The following is a 20877-nucleotide window of genomic DNA, read 5'->3' on the forward strand; positions in this document are numbered from 1 at the left end:
TATACGGAATATTTGAAGAACTACATTTTCAATAGCACTTGAAAGAGTCAGCAGGATAGCATAGTAAGTTAATCCTCTATCTGTGGCCCCAATAACCCATTTGGGTGCTGATGCTAGTCCCAACTGCTATACTTCCAATCTAGCTTCCTGCTAATGGCCTGGAAAATCAATGTAGGTTGGCCCAAGGCCTTGGGCCCCTATTCTCCTGTTGGAGACCCAGATGAAGCCCCTGATTCCCAGATTCAGACAAGCTCAGCTTTGGCCACTCTGGCCATTTAGGAAGTAAAGCAGCAGATAGAAGATCTCTCTCTCTCTTTCTCTTTCTTTATCTTTCTTTCCCCCTACCTCTCTCTGTGACTATGACTTTCAAGTAAAAATAAATAAATCTTAAAAATAAACACATAATAGTACTTGGCAAATATGTAACCAGTAGCATTTATTCAGGTAATTAAGTTAACATCTATTAAAAAACAGATCACCAAACATCCATAAATAGAGGTAGTATTATTTTTCTGATACATAATTAGGGCTTATACGCACAAAAATTCAATTCATTTTAATAATGCTGACATTCAAAAGTACATAGCATTTTCTTTGATAAGAGTTTAAGCAAAAAAAAAAAAAAAAAACTTTGAAAGTTAGCTCCAGCCATTGCAGTCTTTTAGAGAGTAAACCAGTGAGTGTCAGATCTCTCTCTCTCTCTCTCTACTTGTCTCTCTCTCTGCCCCTCTCTGTGTAAAGGCTGCCTATCAAATAAATCAATCTTTAAAAAAAATAAAATTAACAAGGACTCTTTCATGATTTTGAAAGAAATGCTCATGTTCAATAGGGAAGAGCATCTAAACTGAAAACCCTGCCAGAAGTGAGAGGGCCGAGAACTCAAACAAAACAAAACAGTCACAAAACAAGAAAGAGTAAGGTCCAGACACAATCAGTGATCCCTGAGACATGAGAGTCCAATGAAGGCAGTCTCCATGACTGACAGCTTTGTGCCTCTGGAGAATTTCAACGGCTCCATGCAAAAAGGGGAATCCAGTTGATTCTCAGTGGCTTGTCCTAATTGAAGAAATAGTGTTGCTCATGTAGGGCGTCTAAGGCAACTGGAACTTACAGAATATTCTTATGCAGAAGTACTAGAAAGAAAAAAAAACTCCAAAAACATTCAAAAAGTCCCTCTTGAGTCTTTAACCCAGTATTAGCACATATGCGTGAGCAAACGACCCGAAGTCAGGGTAAGAACCACCTAAAAGGGACAGAGGTAACACTTTCTGGAGCCCATGTAGAGCCTGAAATATTGCTCTTGGTCAGGAGACAAAACCTGACAACTCTCGGGCCTTCAGCAAACTTTCAGAAGTTGTTGACTCAATAATGGGGAAAATTTAACCCTAAACTGAAATAAAACTTAACAGCAAGCTTCAGAAAGAGCAAACAATTTACAGTTAAATTAACTATGTCTCTGAAAATGTTTACAAATTTTTATTAAAAACATGCAGCACTCAACACAATAAAAACCCATAATGCCTAGCATCTAATGAAAAATACAAGGCATATCATGAAGAAAAACCCCAAACTCATGTTATATATTGAATCCCATTAATATTTGTATGTTCAGACATTAACCTTCACTGGAGTGTGGAAATGGTATCTGTGGGGTGACAATTAGAGTTAAACGAAGTTGTAGCAGTAGCATAATCAAATGGAACTGGCATAGTTATAAGAGAAGGAAGAAATGCCAGGGAACACTCTCATAGGTGCCTATGTGTTTCTTGCTCTGTCTCTCTCGCTCTCTTCTCCTCTTCATCTTCCTCTTCCTGTGTATTATATTCTGCCTTTTAATTAATTCTTTACAATAAAAGAATTGAAGTTAGATAAGATATAGCATATCTTATCCTAGTTTAATGAGAAACTGAGTATCAGGGAGGGAAAATAAAGGCAATTGAATTTCCATGATTAAAAAGCAATATTTTTCAATCCATTGATGGGTAATCCAAATGCTATAAAATGCCATAACACCCTCTCAAACACAGTGTAAGTTCTTTCTGTGTTTTGATATCACTTAGAATGAATCTCAGACATCCACTGGTACTGCCGTATTGGAATGGGCAACGGAATGTTTCCGCTCTGTGACTCTAACCCAAGATTTAGTTTCAGGTGAAAGCAATGCTAAAGACCTTCCTAAATGGTCTTTGGAAGGTTGGAAACATACATAATATACATATGTTTCTCATGTACCCTTCCCAATTCCCAACACACCCACAGTTTCCCAGCCCTTTGTACTCTCTTTTTCTTCTTAACATCTCCTACAAAGTGATTCGTTTGTAATAATTGTGTAGCCTATATTGGCACATCATTGTCACTAAAATGTTTTCTTCAGAAGCAGAATTGGGAAGCCTTAACCTATTCTCCACAATCAGATGATTGATCATTCATAATCATTCAGAAGAGAGCATATGAGTGAAACAAACGGAAATTCAAGACACCAGAAAATACACCAAACTTTTGAATTAACTTTACCAAATATAACAGGATATAATTTTAAAAACCTAAAGTTAGTCTTAGTTATATGATAATCAAAACCTCAATAACCACTCATCATTTATAAAATCATCTCAAGGCACAATACTTGGTACTTCACAAATATTATTTCATTTAATCCTCATGACAATACTAAAAGCTAAGATCATCTGTATTCTGGGAAAGTGAGGTTAAAAGAAAGTCACTTAATTTAACCAAGGTCATGCAACTATAAATGTGCTTGAATTCTCTTTGTGTCCATGGGGTGTCCTATGTAGATGACCATTCCACTATGGAGGTGGAAGAAAAAATGGAAAATATAGGCACTTGGAAGGGATTCAGTATTTCCAAATCTGATCCATTATTTAGATATGAACACAATCCTAATTTAAACTATAGTCTATAAAAATCCTAATTTTTTATTTACATTAATCATATAAAGAATGAAAGTTGAGTGGGTTCAACTGTATGTCACCTGATCTGACAGCTATTAGTTAGCACATATGCAAATCATGCACACCCATGGAGTCACCTACATCCAGTTGTGGCATCTCCAGTCAAAGGTGCTCCTTCTCCACTGCTGTAAGTTGCAAAAACTGAGATTTTGTATTTGGTCTCTGGCTGCAGGTTTTCAATTACAGTATGAAGTGCATCTCCAGGAAGATTTTTCTCTCCCGCCTCAACATCATCATAAAGTGATTTCCATGAGACTCTGTAACCACGAACCATTCCTGGAGCAGATGTCCAATAAGCCCCAATTGAAGTGTCAGTGATGTCTTTAGTAATCAAATCTTGAGGGGACCCACGTTCTAGGATAGAAATCAGAGAGCAATTATTTTTATAGATATTTTAAGCATTCATTCATCCTGGCAGACATCTTGACTTGCTGGTCTCAGACTCAATTTTATGAAACTATTCATTCCTTCTTTCTGAGCTATTTGATCTGTTGTATCAGTGGAACAGAATGAAGGAAAAAAAACTCAAAAATTATACTTCATTCATACCCTTGAGATTCACCTCCCTATGCCTGGCCGCATTAAAGAAATCTTCAGGACAAAGATAATAGCCAAATTTGAAGCAGTGCATGCCTTGAAATTTTTTCCAAAGGAAAAAATGCATCTAAATCTCCCAAAACTTTCACGTTTCAGTCAGTTGTACGACTTAATTCTTTGTTGATAAAGATCTTAATTTCCTTACTATAATCCTTCCCCCTATAATTCAAATAAGTTTATTTTTAATAAACCAACATAATTTACAAAACTGAGACTATCTTTTATCTCTTACAGATGTCAAGTCCACCATTTTCTGAAGAAACTTTGATTTGTAATGAAAAAGAACCAGAATTTCAAAATTTTCATATAACCCTAACAAAACTAAAAACTACTAATTATTCTAGAAAATGTAAAAGCTATTAATCATCAAAATAAAACACACCACTTGTTCTAGCTGATTGAAAATGTCTGCTATTCCACCAAAAAAAAAAAAAAAAAGAAAAGAAAAAAGAAAATGTCTGCTACTAAATTTTGGCTGCTTCACTTAAAAAAAAATACAACCCAAATGGAAAAACATGGAAACCTCAACTTAATAGGAGGCACAGATATCTTGCAATAAAACTTTAATTTCTATATTTTCAACTTAAGATAAATATACACGTCATTTATATTGGCTACTTTTACCAGGGTTTGTACCACTATATAGTATAAACACAGAGCTATGTGCTTCCTTAGCATATATTTTACCAGTAACTATTGTATATTCATGTTAATTAATATCTAATAACAACACAAGAACTAGAAGAAAAATTCTTGCCAGAGTACTGAAGGTTATTTTTAATTTGAATCACAGATTCAAAATGAGCAACTTTAAACTAGTCACAAACAATTTCAGTGCAAACAAAGAAACCAATTAATGAAAAAGAAATCTAGGTGGACAAAAACCTATCATATATGGCTGATTTCAGAGGGGAAAAAAAAATAAGCAAACAGGAGCTGGCTAACCTACCAGACCTCAAGCCCAAATGGAAAAATTTTAATTCCATTATAAATAACTTCAACTGCTGACAGGGCATCTCCTATTTGGAAGAAAATCAGTTACATATTTCACTGCAACCAAGAATACTTATTTTCAAGAACATACTGACTGTTTTTCCTCAGTACTCAAGGATGATTCTTCTTTTAAATGCTTTTTTAGGTGTATTTGCTGTTTTAATGCCCATGGACCTTCATAACTTCTCAACTTGAAAAAATATAAAAGTACAATTTCAAGCTGTTTGTTCCTTTTGTTTGATCTAGTGGTTGGGGTGTTTGTGTTCCTGATTTTGTTTTGCTTTGAACATTTAGATCCCACCAACCAGTCTCTAACTTTTAAGTGTACAGCATTTTCCTTGATTCGATGTGCACTATTTTTCCATATGTGTGTCTTCTCCTAAATTTCCTAAATTGCAGTCAGGAATGACTGGGTAAAATGACTTTACTTGAAAACAACTTAAACTTAAGTAAACTAATTATCACATTAAGAATATTGCAAAAATGTGCAAGACAAATAAAACTAGCTAGACTGTAAGAAAATTATCTTCCAAATTAACACTGCGATAATTTACAAGCAGTAATTTCAGCTTCTACTTTTCTTAAAAGTTACGATTCCCAGCCTAATTATCCCATTCTTTCTACAGCACTGAATTTATGACATTGTTTTTTTCCATGACAACAGACATCAATCTGACAAACACAAGTTAATGATTTCATTATGAGAAAAATAATAAGAGAACTGTGGCCGAAGCAAAAGCACATTCACAAAGACTTTTCTGGGCTTAAAACAAAAAAATCCTCCATCACTGGACATGTCAAATCCACGGGCTTTAATCAGCTATTTTAACTAAAAACTAGGACAAAATGTCAGCAAAATTATACCTTAAAAAAATTAATGCCTTGAAAACAATTCACAAAAGCTCTTTTTTAGGTAGCAAATTAGGGCCAGCATTGTGGGACAGTGCATTAAGCTTCCATCTGCAATACTGGCCTCCTTTATGAACAACCCTTCAAATCCTGATTGCTTCACCTCAAATTCAGCTTGGTAATCAGCCTGGGAAAGAAGCAGAAGATGGCCCTAGTGGTTGGCCAAATGACATGGGAGACCCAGAAGAGCTTTAGGCTCCTGCTCTACAGCCATCTGGAGAATAAACCAGGGCCTAGAAGATCCCCCACCCTCTCCCTCTCTCTTTGTGACACGGCCTTTCAAGTGAGTATATCTTTTCTTTATAAAATGAAAATAAGGTAGCACTATAAAGACAAATTATTGAGTTCTACTTAGCAGTACAGCATTAATTTGAATAAATTCAACCATAACAAAGCTTCTAAAAAGCATAGCTTCTGTCTATGGTGTGTAGAGACATAATTTGCAGACACATCACAACATTCCACATTGGTGGCCAAGAAATGCAGACTGCAGACAAGGAAGACAGACACTTCAATCAAGAAGCAACAATTGGAAAGGCAAATGGCTTGACACAGGTTTCTCATTTATCAAACAGTTTGGTAAGAATATTCCTAAACATTAAGTTTATGCTGCTCACCCACACACACATACACTTAAAATTTTTTAAGATTATTTACTTGAAAGACAGAATGACATGAGGATTAGAAAGGACAAAGACAGAGATTTTCCAACTACTGGTTCACTCCCTCAAGTACCTGCATCAGTTGGGTCTGGACCAGGCCAAAGTCAGAAGTTCCATCAGGACCTCCCACACTGTTGGCAGGAACCCAAAAACTTGGGCTACTTCCCAAGGTGTGCATTAGCAAGAAACTGGATAGGAAGCGTGGATTAGCCAAGACTTAAACTGGTCGCCACATATGCAATCTGGGTGTCCCAGGCAGGATCTTAACACAGCACCACAAAACCTGCCCATGATAAACATTTTTCCAAAAGAAACCAGGAGAGTTGCATTACCTTCCAAAATGGCAAAATGGTGTTAAAAAAAAATGGTGTACAAATGACAAGTAAGTTTTATTAAACCTGTCATCTTAATTTGGCCAAATATCAGAACACCAGAAAGTAAAACAACTGCTTGACAGAAGTGGCCTACCTATTTACATGCAGGCTAGCAAACGACCAAACTAGTCCTGGGAGTAGGAGTGCAACCAGGCCATCAGCAGACTGTCAGCTCTGAAGACCTGGTCCTCCACAGTAAAGTAACTGGACTGGGCCTGACTGAAGGCATAGAATCCCCCAGAGAGCTGAAGGGTATCGCTGTCCCAAATCACCAAAATCAGACACCTAGGGCTGTGCCTAACTACTAAACTTCTTTCAAATTTTACTGGGATCCTGATTTCTCTGCAATCATTTACTCTTCCCCTAGATCTTTTCTCTTTATCCAACTACTTCTCTCTGATGCCTACAGAAGCGTTAATTTGGAAGATGTGGTTCGTCAGCAGAAGAAAGAACTCACATTTGCTTTCATTCATAAGTGAAAATATGCCTTAATATATGCTTTTACAAACAAATATTCAGCCTCAAGCCTCCAAACATAAAAAAAATTAAAGATAGTGAAGCATTAATTGACCTGACTTGATCAGAACACATTGTTCACAGTTCTTGAAACATAGAGCTAAAAGCCATTTTTTTTAAAAGCTACAAGAGTTAGAAATGCTAATGAATCTCATGTCATCATCACACCTTAAACACAAGTATGGAATTATTACATTGTACTCCCTAAGTAGGTACAGTTTTAAAATAATTTAAAAAGAAAGAAATCTGCCTCCTTTAAAATAATGGCAGATATGGTGGAAGTAAAACTGGTCAGAATTACTGGACAGCATGCTACCCTACAGGAATGTCTAAATGTTGACATGTTGAATAGTTTTGAGTATTTCCAAGTACAATATACCATTCTTTGGTGTAAGGGAATAATCTCAAGTCTGTCACTCTAACACTAGTGAACTGTATTTAAGCTTCTCATCCTATCTGCTCCATCAACATACGTAGGTGGTCCACTGCTCTCAACACATGCTTTCTATTGAAAGCTGATTTTATTATTGTGTGAATGTATTTTAATGAACGTGTTAGCTAGCCAGGGATTTGTCTATTTTAGTATATTGCCGCTTTTTCATCCTCCTAAGGAATTCCAGGCATTAACAACCATAGCAAGAGGTCATCTGAGTTGTTTGGACTTAATTTGGTTAGAATGAGATTGGGCAAAACGCACTTTTTCTACACACCTGAGAGGGAAGAAGACAGACAAAGAAAGCAATAAGAAAGAAAAACAGTCTAAAGGATGATCTGAAGACCCTCTCCAGAAAGACCCCTGCACCTCAAAGTAGAAATAGAATAACCACCCACAGCAGACTTTTGCCACTTTGTCATTTTCTTTGTCTACACATAGATATACCTCTGCTCTAGCAGTAGTCCTACCTCTCTGAGTTCCTTTGCTCCTGTCCCAAGACACAAGTGTGCATTTTGTGCTGCTGGGATCTGTCAGATTTTACCTAGGTGACATGGTTTACAATATTATTTAACCTCAAACTACTTAATCTCTCCTGAACTATATACCTTTGTCTTGCATATCACTTTTATCTCTATTAATAGAGATAATCTTCCAAAATGATGGTATACTTCATTTTTATTTCTTTGATTTCCTCTCAAGAGTTTTCCATATATTCTCTTCTTCCCAAACAGTACTACTAAGAAATAACAACATGCACATTTATCATAAATTTAAAAGTGCAAAATTATATCAGGCTTTACATTTTGGCATGTCGCACTTCTGTCCTAACTATAAGACATATATGCCAAAGGCATTTTTCTCATGCTGTTTGCATGCATCTCTGTGCTACTCTTTGGGAAGTAATTTAGACAGGTGCATTCACCACGATCTGTACATCCACAAGGACTGACTTATACAGTGCTTGTTTTCCACATACCAGGACAAAAAGTTAATGTCCCATTTAACTAACTTTCCTATGTTCTCTTAGACCTTTTCCATTTGCTTTGTAAAAAGCAAATTATCATCCAATTCAAACATAATTATAACATGAATTAGCCAATGACGATAACTGAAAAATTAATCATCACAAAATGAAACTGTATTTCACCTTATAGATGGTTCCAGTCAGCTTTCACTGAGCTTCACATACCACTTTCAAAAATAGAAGTTAAATTGAAAAATGTAATGTAAACTCTCTTCTAAACCAATTTGTCTTTTCCATTAGAGCTCTGCCCCAAAGTCATCCAACTTTCCATAGGAGAATACAGAAGACCTACTTCTGGACAACATTCATGTGGAAACACGCTTGATTTACAACTAACAAGTCAGAGTCATCATTCCAAAGGACAAAGTTCACTATTGATAAGTTAACTCCTTTACTTGAAGCAACACACAGTTCTTGAAAACCTCTTTACAAATCCCATTCAACTTCAAAACCTAAATGAGCAAAAAATATTTCATCCATAATTATCCCTCTAGATTTGTTTTAGATTCTCCTCTGATAAGCAATTCACACACACACACACACACACACACACACACACACACACACACACACAAATAGGAATTACTATTCAGTGACTGCTATAAAGTTCACTGGTAATAACAGAATTGTTATACCCAACATGCATGCTCTTCCAAATTATGAGACAGCAGTAAATCCACAAAACACAGAGACCTTGTTTAGCCCATCTGGGAGAAGACTCATCAGGCAGAATTCTTGGGATATGCTAAAAACCTCATTGTAAGAAAATGTCAGCTGAGTTAGCTTGGTTTGATCTGTAGGAAGCCATTCATTCCTAGGACATTGGTGCATTGCTATAGCAACTGAAACAAAGGATATTCTTAAAAGTTATGTTTTCCATACTCTCAATAAAACATTAAAAAGTTTAAAAATCATATTATCCCCAACCTGAAAAGTTCATCCATTTGTGGTAACTATGAATAAAAATTGGGAGTATTCAGTTAAAGGTTTATAAAATTAAGTTTTCTCCTAAGTGTTAACAGTGAAAAAATGCGAAAACCAGAAGTTCTACTGAGACCTAAAATGGATTTCCAGGTACTGCAGTGTTTTAGCAATTACATTAAGTCTTCCTACATCAAGAACAACAAAAGGGGGAGGGGGAGCAATGTAAATCAAAGTTAATGGTCTGTGCTCAGATGCCTCTGAAGTTTCAATCTGAAATAGTAATAAACTCTACCTTTGCAGTTCTACTGCATACAGCGCTACAGCCAACCATGAACTGTCCTAGCGCCAGTGCTAATAAATCTCTCTTCCAACGACAAGGAAAATTTCTGATCATTGGCTGCATTTCAGAAAGAGAACTAGGAAACACAGTCTAGTCAGATAGCTGCAGACTACACTAAATTTCATTAGTCTTTCTCTGTTTGAATCTAAAGTTGCAGTGCGCTTGAGGTTATCTGTAAACTCCTCAATGTACAGAATGCTCTTGTTGGCTAACTGCATGCTTTTGGAGAGAAGAAACATTCCTTCAATGTCTGCTCTTACCACCTCGTCTCCCAAGAGAAAAACAGATTAGAAAAACAGCAGTCCTCAAGAGCAGTTGCCTGGCTCTGTGGCTGGGCTTTCCATTCCCTGCATTTACCATCATATCCTATTCCTGTATATGGTATGTGGATTTGGCTGAGTTAATATAATAAAATCAAATGGAATAACCAGAGGGAAAAATCTTCCATTATTTTAATTTAGTCACAACTATGCTTTCACATATTTGTCAAGTTTACCACACATAATGCAATGGGATAAATATGTTAATAAAATCAAGCTGGCAGCATGGCTTTTTCTGTGTAGTAAAGACCTTTAGTGTGTACGAAGGAAGAAAAAGGTTTTGATTGTTATAACTGAGTTACAAATCAACCATATTTTAGGGCAACTTTGTAAATATGCTAGCTTTCCTCCTTTTTGGAAAATGGAAAGTAATAGTTTTAAAAATTGTTTGGTTATCCCATCTGTCAATCTGCCTTAGTGGTCACTTCTGATCAAACCCAGGTGCACCTGTATATGTACACACTCACATACACAGGCAGTCTGGTAGGTGTTCAATACCACCTATGCAGAGCTGTACAGTTATAAACTTAGCCATGTATCTAGTCCAGAAAAGAAATCAGAATTAAATAGAATGTGTTTACTATAAAACCAAAATGTACATTAATGTCATATGAGATATTTAATAAACTATTACTGGTAAATAAGCCTTTATTTTTAAAATCAGTATTTTTATATAGCATGAGTATAAATCAAGAGGAAGAAAATGTAGATGAGTATCAAAAAGCTAAAAAGCAAACTAGAGGTAACATTATTAAATTCAATAATGCTCCTTAAAGAAAACTTTTAAAAATACAAGAGCATGCAACTCTTGCAAAGAATAAACGTTCAAAAATTGAACCCTTAAACAAGCTGTGCTGAAAGCCTATGGAAACTATATGAGAAATGAAACACCAAAGGATCAGAAGAAAAAGACAAAGTTCTCCCAAAATCCTGAGTGTGCACCAGATGTGAAAATCACATGCTGTATGCATTGTATCGTGACTCTACACCTAAAGCAAATTCCTTTTCTGACTCCTATGATTTTGAAACTTGTATGCAACCATTCAATATTTCTGAAATACAAGAGCTATAATTTTAGATTTCATTGCAAAGTTAACAACTTGTTTATTTTTTGTGAATGTTAAATACACATAATATTCTATAGTTTCAAATGAATTACACTTACAATTACACTCCCATTTGATCTCTTGGGATAACCCAGGAAAATTGAAGAGAAGATGAATGCCAGCACCCCTTTATAGTTGGATAAATAGTAGCTGAAATGGCTTAGGGAATATTTCTCAGGTCTAAGGTCTGCAATTAAGTATCACGATCAGGTCTCATTTGGTTATCAGCCCTTTAAATCTTAGTGTTTAATGTTTCACTTGAATCTTCTTTTAAAATCAGATCTCATCAGCTAATCACTTTATTTCTTTATTTTTGCTCTATTTGAAAGGCAGTGTGACAGAGTAATGGACCTCTCCTGTCTGCTAGTTCACTTTTCTAGCGCCTGCAATAGCTAGGGCTTGGTCAAGCAGAAACCAGAAGCCCACAACACACAATCCAGGTCTCCCATGTCGGTGGCAGGGACTCAAGACCACAAGTTATCCACTCTTCCCAGAATGCACATTAAAGGAAGCTACATTAGACATGAAGGAGCAGAAATTTGAATCAGGCACTCCAATATGGGCCACAAAAGTCCCAAGCAGTGATTTTATTGCTTTGCCAAATGCCTGCCTTGGGTAATCATTCCAAACTTTCGGCAATTCTTACTTTGGTTAGATTTTTATGTTTTTAGTTCTTGACTATTTAAGTTTACAATCACAGTTGCCAAGTTTTGTTCCTGCCAATAACAATATCCTCCAAATTCTGGAATCCATCAAATTTAATGGACATTTTGCCAGGGTCACTGTGCCTTTATATCAGAAAATGTACTCCATATTCATTTTCTTCCTGTAACCATTTAAAATAACTCATATAAAATATTCCAATACCATTCTCTATACTTACAATGTCAGGACACAAATAGAAGAATGATGGAATTGGTTACTGTTATCGAGGAACTAAACTATCATTAGGGGAAAACAGGAGGCGGAGGTGTCAGAGGGTAAAAAGAGAAATCCCTGAGCCTAAGGCACTATATCATGAAAAATAAAGAATTTTTTAAAAATACATATATATCCTGGTAAAGGGAAGGAAATCCTGATGGCCCATCAAGACCCTCAGCTGTTTAATCACATCATTGTTATTACCCACTGATTCATCTTTAACATCAGAATTCATTCTTATTGTGATGGAGTAAAGTTTGTATTTTCTTTCCCTTCGACTACTTAACTAACTCTTATGATGATTGAAAATAAACCTGTGCTGGCATTACATCTCAAAATATTTAAGACAGCACCAGAATGATGGCATTGTGGGTTAAGCAGCAACTTGCAAAGACAGCATAGCATATGAGCTCCACTTCCCAGCTAGCTCCCTCCTAATGTGCCTGGAAAGGCAGTGGAAGATGGTCCAAGTACTTGGGTTCCTTTCACCCAAATGGAGACCTGGATGGAGTTCCAGCCACTGCCTTTGCCCTGATGAAGCCCTGCTACCATTTAACAAGGAACCCAGTAGATGGATGCTATCCCTGTTTCTCCCTTTGAGTGTGTATGTGTGTATGTATGTATGTATGACTCTGTCTTTCAAATAAATAAATACCTTATTTTTAAAGTCTAAGAGCAATAAAGCTCTCTGAGAATTCTAGAGAATGGGCAAGTAGCTACTGCCTTGATGGTTCTCTCCAAGCATTGAATTAGCTTTGAATTTCTAAAATGAAACTAAAGTACAGTTACAGGGATTCTCCTGTTTCTCCACTATTACTAATGCATTTCAGCATGGCAATGTAAAGAACACCTGACTGAAAAGCAGAAAAGGGTTTCTGAAGGAGCCTGGGTGACATAACCAGCTGCATAGCCTTGCATAATCAAAAAGTTCTTCATCCCAAGGTCCCTTCTCATTTTGAATGCTCTGCAACCATTCTCTGTTTAACCATCCTATGGCATTGTGAACATGTTTGTGAAGCCTTATTATTCATCCTCCTCCGCACAAAACATTTTTCTAACCAAGCTCGATTTTTTTCAGTTGCTCACACTCTACATTTCTGAATAACAGGCAGTCTTATGATAATTCATTTTCAATATAAATTCCTTTTGGGAAAAATGAGTGCACATTCCCTGATTTCATTCTCAGAAAACAACGTAAGCTTCTTAAAATGCAAAGTCACAAACAAGCTCAGTAAATTCCATAAAATATTTGTTACCTTCAAGTGTTGTTCCTTGTCCAAAAAGGGCATCTCCAGCTCCAGATGCATACAAGGCTGTGACTGAGAGGGCATACTGTGTCCCCTCCTGTAATCCTTTCAGCACAGCACTGGTTGAGTTTCCTCTCACGGTACTCTCCTGAGTTTCGCCTCCTGATGCTGGCGTGTATGTGATGAGATACTGTTTCACTTTGCCAGGTGCACTGCTCCAAGAGAGATTCATACTTGATGTCGTAAGGTCGGAAACTCTTAAATCTCTTGGATTCCCTCTAACTTCATTCAGAAATGACAACAAAATCAAAACCGTTATTTTAAAAAAAAATCTTGAAAACATTTTGTTACTTTACAATGAATATGCGTTATATCAAATTTACATCCTAGATCAATCTATAACAGCCTTAATTGTTGACTAGTCAACTAAGTTTTATTCATTTCTAAATCAACAGTACTCATTTCCAAATCAGGCCCTCCATGCTAGAAGAAGTCAAACAAAGCAGGAAAAAAATCCTTTTCTGTGTGCATATCAGTTAAAATACTTCATGTTGCAATCTTTTGTAGAAAACTATCTTCCTAAATTTTGCCTAAAGTGTAACAAACAACCAGGAAACATTGAGTAAAAACAGTTTGTCAGTATGATATCATGAACATTGAGTATAAAAATGATTTTTAAAAATGATGCTGTGCTGGGGAGAGAAGGATGAAAAAAAAAAAAAGGAAATAGCCTCATGCAACCTCACTTTGGATGCAACTCCCAGAAGCTACTCATTCCTTCACAACTGTGATGTCTGGTAGATTGATTTTCCTAGAAGATTGGCCATGTCATCTCTGAAGGAGCTCACTGTATCCCAACCCTATGTCACTCTACACTAGTTTTACTTCCAAAAACAAAATGATGGTGAGCAAGTGGGTTATCTCATGGTGTCCCCTGTAAACAGTCCTAGGTTCCCAGCCAGAAAATCAATACAATAAGTAATATCCTCCCAAAAGGAAGAGAGGAAAAAGGAAAGAAATAGATGGAGAAAAAGGGCCTCCAGTGGGAAAGGATAACGAGTGAGGCTGCAGAAGATGAGTGTTGTACAGTGGGAACAAAGGAGTGTGGTACAGCCCAAGCTACAGTGGACATTCTTGTGAGCATCTGCAGGAGGGCATGAATGCGGATTAACCACTTATTAGCTACACAGTTCAGAGCTGTTTTTTAACTTTCCTGTAAGACTGGAATAATAATAACTTCACAGAATCTTTATAGGATTTGACATAACACAAAAAGACCTCTTCACAGACCCTGATACAAACAGGTGCTCAAGAATGGCTTATTACTGCTAACACATCCTTAAAGGTATCACAATTTTTGAAATTAGGATAGGAAATAAAATGGTAAATATGAATGCCTCATTTTCCTGATTAAATATGTTAGTTTAAAAATCAGAGCCTAGCTTTTTGGCACGGCAGATTAACCCAGGTTAAGCCATCATTCACAACTCCAGCATCCCATATCAGAGTTCCATCTTAGGTATCTGCTTCTAATGCAACTCCCCTAAAATGCACCTGCTATTAGAGACATTCTAGGGAGTGAAGCAGCAGACAGAAAATCTCTGTCTCTTTCACTCTGGCTTTCAAGTAAATAAAAATGTAAATCTCTTTTTTTTAATTCCCAAAGCAGAAAACCATAATCTGTTTCAGTCCCTTAATTACAACTTCAGTTGTTATCAGAATAATTTATAATACTGTTGGTAAAGAATGTTCAGCTCATACCATAAAATTCAAATTGTATTGACAAAAATAGTCACTAGTAAGTCAAAAGTATGAATAGCTTCCACTAGAAAAATTATAGTTTAAGACACTTAGATACTTAATGTGTGTCAGGCCTTGCATTATTTAAACAGTTATTTAAATTTTTCCCTCTACATTAAGACTCTCGCCAGCATACATCCTCTACCTTCTTCCGTGGCTGCGGTTCCAGTCAGTGGAAAGCCAGGTCCCGAGAAATATTCAGGAATTACAGATACTTCATATTTTGTGTCTGGAGTCAGGTTCTCCAATGTTTCCCTTCTCTGATTGGCTGGGGTGGTAACTTCTTTGCTTTCTCCACCAGCGACTGGTCTGTATATAATCCGATACCTTAAAACTTTCCCTGGAGCTTGAGTCCAGGTAATTTTAAAGCTGTCTGTTGTCTCATCTGTCACTTTCAGGTTCCGAGGGGCTCCTTTTACTGAAATTAAACACACACATACACATATATATATATATATTCAAAAATAAACTGGCTAATTTTAGATGGAAAATACAAAAGTTAGCTTCTGATCACTAAATTACAGAATTTCTTACACAAACCATGAGCAGTTTTTAACATCTCATTGTTGCATTCATATAGCCAGACTAAAGTCTTAAAGAGAAAGTATCTTGTAAATATCTAGCAAGAAACTAAGTGCTGTTTATATTTTAATCACATAGGGCTACATATAACAGTAAATTATTAAAACAATAACCACTCTATTAAATGGTATATTTATATTTCATAAAGTTGAAGAGTAAAGACAATTCATTTCTTCAAATGTAAGTAGCATCTTAGTTCCACTAAACTTTCTAATAGATGCAGGGAAACAACGCCTCACATCAAGGGCTACCACATTTATCCACTTGACCATGCTGTCTTATACAGTCAGTTTAATAGCTAACATTTTTATCTGAAGTGTCATTTGACTGGTAGAAAATGGGACCATATACAAGCATGTAAGGAAGCAGGAACATGACAGGTACCTAATCAATACCAGTTAGATCTAAATCTTGAGCTAAATTACAATTGAGTAACACAAATTCACAGTTTTAAACGAAATTTTCATTCAGCCCAAACGAGAACATTCACTGACTTTTTATTTAGAAAACATGTTTAAATTACCTATCTATTCAACATGATAAGCTACCTATATAGACAACACAGCGATGGTGAACTTAAGGCCATGTCTTCTAAGTCCACTATAATTAAAGTATAGCACAATATGCCTGCATTTAATTCCACGAAGAACTATAAGTTTAGTTAGTTATTCAATACATTATTAGAGCTCTCCAGGGACAAAGACAGGAAATGTATCTCCCAGGAATAGAAAGAAATGTTGGCAGCCTCACACTGCTGACTCATTCTGAACAGCAAAGCAGCAGATTGAATTAGGCAGAATAGATGAGCTAGATAGACCGATGAATGGAACTTGGCTCTAAAGTGTAGCAGATATGTAATTTTGAGCCTTAGATTACTCTTCAGTAAAACATTACTATGTACTGCATTACTGAAGTGGTTAAATGAGACAATCCATGGAAAACTTTTAGCGTGGCAAGAGCTCCACAATTATTTCTGTGAAAGTACTGAGTCAGAAACTTCCTTGTTGATCAAAGTTCAAATCCCAGATTCACTGCAAACAATAGATTAGAAAGGCATTTTCCAATTTCACTGCAGTAATCCAACAGTGAAAGTCTTAAGCGCAGATGAATGCAGTGGCCTCTACTCAAAATGTTTCTTCTTAAGACCCCCACCTCTACAGTGCTGAAGAACAACGGTCAGCTTCCCAAAGCAGCACTTATGGGCATTAAAAAGAGTCACCAGAAAAATACAAGCATGGACTTCTATATTATATGATCACAAAATTATTAAAAGTAACAAGATGTCTTTGATCACTTATTTCCTGGCCTTAAATCACACACAAAAGAAAATGTCAGTCTTATCTGAAAAAAAAAAAAGGCTTCATTTTTAGATAAAAAAAAAAAAGTTATCTAGCTTTTATCAATACACAATATGTGACAAAACTATCTGCGTCTCATTTTCTCAAATCCACCAGAACAAACCCAGAGATTCTTTTTACTTCTAACTTTAGCTTTAAAAAGATTCTTGAATAGCTGCATTTTAAAGTTTTAAGCCTTACAAAAACTTAACTTCAGACTATTGAGCAGATGATCATGACACACTACTCTGCCACTTTGTCCTTTAGTATACTGCTAGTTTTTGAAAAATGGTGGCAGAAACTCTAGCCCACCTTCTGCAGTGGTCTCCTCTCCAGATATGGGGATGCTAAAGCCATCTTCATACTCAGCTGTCACATTGACCAAGTACAGGGTCTCTGGCTTCAGGTTCTGGAGAACAACGCTGCGGCTCGTAGCTGGCTCCACCACTGTGATCTCATCATCCCCACTGGCTTCCTTGTAGGTGATATGGTATGAGAAAACATTTTCTCCAGCAGGAGACCAGTCAGTTTTGAAACTGTTAGAAGTTACTTCCGAAAAACTGAGATCCTTTGGAGGCACATAAGCTATTGAAAACAAAACAAAGACATAATTTCAAATTTTTATATCAACAAAACAGAAGTGGACCTAATGGAATGCTTTATATTCATTTGGGAAAGTATCTATTGGGACCAATATTTTGAACAAACCTTCCACTTATGACCATTGAGAGAAAGCATGTCACTTACAGTCCTACAAAGAAGTCTTGACTACTTACACATCACAATACAAAGTACCTAATTTAAATTGATTTGACTTTTGAGCTTCTTAAGACAAAGAAGTAGTGGACTGGCCTTGACCACAACTGAAACATTTAAACAATAGCAGGCCCAATGCAAACTAACAAAATTGCCTATTCATCTCTGAAACTTGGAAATTAACCTTTTGTAGCAAACTGATAAAAGGCATGAGAATTCACTTATAAAAACACTGGATCTTCACAAATGAAGAAAAGGATAGGGAACTCCAAATCTAAGGAATGCTGCACAAAAATTATACAGAGAAACATGCCTGAAAGAATTCAAAGATCCAGAACTGTGTCTAATCACCTTTCATTTAAAGGACCTAACTCAGTACCCAGCACATGTATATACAATAGATGAACTTCTTAAAAAGATGTATTTGTTTGAAAATAAGAGCAACAGACAAATCAAGAGAGAGAGAGAGATTTTCCATCTACCTGTTCACTCTCCAGATGGCTACAAGTTTCATCCAAGTTCCCACATGGAAGGCAGGGGACCAAATACTTAGGACATCCTCTGCTGATTTTTATAAAGCAGGCCATTATCAAGGAGCTAGATCTGAATTGGAGCATCCAGAACATGAACTAATGCCTATACAGAATCATATTGGCAGTTATGCCACAACATGGGCTGTAATATGTGATTTGTTTAATTGGGTATGACAAGCCATGTCACAAAGCTGATTGAGATCCAGGAGTAGAAACATCTCAAGTCTCTTAGGAATAAACAGCTTTTTCTCAGCAAAATTATTCATATCCTTGAGAAAACTGTATCCCCCAGCTAAATGATCTAACTCAAGGACAGCATTTGACCTAACAGTTAAACTGCATCTGGGACACTTCTCTCCTGTATTAGAGTTCCTGAGTTCAAATTCTAGATCCACTCTCAATTCCAGCTCCCTACTGATCTGCACCCCAAGGGGCAACAGGAGATAACTCCAAGAGTTGGGTCTCTGGCACTCCTGTGGGAGCCTGGACTGAGTTCAGATCAGCTGTTGGGATAAACAGGGTAGCACACTTGTTTAAGTCACTGCTTAAGACACTGGCATTCCCATGCTCGTGTGCCCAGCTTCCTGCTAAAGCACCTGTAAAGGCAACAGAAAATGATGCAAGCACTTGGAGACCCAGCTGGAGGTCCCAATTCCTGGAGAATGAACCAGAAAATAGAAGATCTGTACCACCCCTTCCACTCTACCTTCAATTGCTTCTCTGCCTTTCCTTGTCTGTTGCTCTGCCTTTTAAGTAAATAAATAAATAAATCTTGCATAAAAGGATTTCTAATTGTTGCAGGCACTGGGGAGTAAAGAGAAAGAGGGGAGTTCTCTCTCCTACTCCTCTGTTTCTATACCTATAAAACAAAAATAAATAAATAAAATACATATAACTTCAATCATTTTAACAACACAGAAACACTGTATTGGCCCAGTGCGGTAGCCTAGCAGCTAAAGTCCTCGCCTTGCATGTGCTGGGATCCCATATGGGTGCTGGTTCCTGTCCTGGCTGCTCCACTTTCCATCCAGCTCCCTGCCTGTGGCCTGGGAAAGCAGTGGAAAATGGCCTAAAGCCTTGGAACTCTGCACCCATGTGGGAGACCTGGAAGAGATTACTGGCTCCCGGCTTTGGATTGGCTCAGCTTCACCGCTGTGGCCATTTGGTGAGTGAATCAGTGGGCGGAAGATCTTTCCGTTCCTCCTCCTCTCTGTATATCTGACTTTCCAGTAAAATAAATAAAATCTTGAGAGAGAGAGAGAGAGAGAGAGAGAGAGAGAGAGAGAGAGAGAAGCTGTATTTTCTTATATATTAAAAGAATTTGAAGAATCCATAATTTTGAAACTAAAAACACATTGTTCACAAAGAGGTAACTTTCAGACCCAAAGTCTGCTAACCTTTTTTCTTTATGGCCGCCAATTCTTGCTCGATTCTAAGGCAGATAGACTGTGTAAGTTCAAAAGATATCCTCTGAAAAGCATCAAAGTCCTCCACTGTGAACACATGGGTCTCGGCAGGAGGAGAAGCAATAGCTTCTAACTCTGAGCGAACAGCATCCTTCACACCAACAGCAAAGATTTCAACATCTGAATTCCTTAGTTTTACAGCAGGATCTTTGAACGCATCAGACGATTTTCCATCAGTGATAAGAATCATGACTTTTGGTACATTGCTTCTTGAACCTTTGCTAGGCACAAATATTTTTTCTCTGACGTAAGTCATTGCTTTGCCAGTGTTCGTGGATCCTCCTCTGTAGGGGAAGGTGTTTATTGCTTCAATTATATCTTCAACCTTGGTAAATTTTTTCAAGGTGAACTCTGTATGAGGATCTCTACTATACTGAACAAGACTTATCTGTACCCTATTTGGTGAAATTTCAAAGCTTTTTGCAAGAACTTCCAAAAAGGCTCTAACTTTAACAAAGTTTGCAATTCCAATACTATATGAGCCATCAACCAAAAATACAATATCAGCTTTTATATCCACACCACGTGAGCATTCTGTAAAGAGAAAAACAGTTCATTAAACTCCATAAACAATTCTAAATGCATCATTAAAATATAGATATCATGTCTTTTTGCAACAAGAGTCTTTTAAAGAAAACTATTTAGAAATATTGTTTTTGTAATAAGCCTGAACTAGTAAGGTATATCCTTAAAAGGACCTTCACATATCACAACCCTTCACATGCATCTGTAACTTACCCACTTGAACTTTCATTGGCTGAGTCTTCTCCATTATTGAAATGGACTCACTGGATGTCAGTCCCTTCAAGGCAGAAATGCTGATCTGATATTCTGTGTCTGCTGAGAGGTCGCGAACACTGAGTGTGGTTGTCTGAGGCCCTACGCTCAGAGCATGGTGTCGGCTTCCTGCGGTCATTGGCGTAAGGAGGACTTTGTAGCCAGTCACTGCACTAGGTGATGGATTCCAACTTAACTTAATGTATTTTGATGAGACTTCTGTGGCAATTAAATTTGAAGGAGGCTCAACAACTACAAAATAACAGACACATTGATTAATAACAGTAA

The 20877-nt window shown here is 36.9% G+C and overlaps 1 protein-coding gene across 1 annotated transcript in view; it reads right to left on the reverse strand.

Moving 5' to 3' along the window:
• Window positions 1-20877, reverse strand: part of COL12A1 (collagen type XII alpha 1 chain) — a 110383-nt gene that overhangs the window by 69795 nt on the left and 19711 nt on the right. Inside the window, exons 9-14 of the mRNA XM_040983050.1 lie at window positions 20551-20841; window positions 19744-20346; window positions 17370-17642; window positions 15284-15556; window positions 13348-13620; window positions 3051-3323 (exon numbers count right to left, since the gene is read on the reverse strand). Coding sequence (XP_040838984.1) covers window positions 3051-3323; window positions 13348-13620; window positions 15284-15556; window positions 17370-17642; window positions 19744-20346; window positions 20551-20841 — 1986 coding nt within the window. The remainder of the gene's footprint in view (window positions 1-3050; window positions 3324-13347; window positions 13621-15283; window positions 15557-17369; window positions 17643-19743; window positions 20347-20550; window positions 20842-20877) is intronic.

Source organism: Ochotona curzoniae, unplaced genomic scaffold, assembly GCF_017591425.1.
Source record: "Ochotona curzoniae isolate NIBS_2020 unplaced genomic scaffold, NIBS_Ocur_1.0 contig_3819, whole genome shotgun sequence".
Taxonomy (NCBI): domain Eukaryota; kingdom Metazoa; phylum Chordata; class Mammalia; order Lagomorpha; family Ochotonidae; genus Ochotona; species Ochotona curzoniae.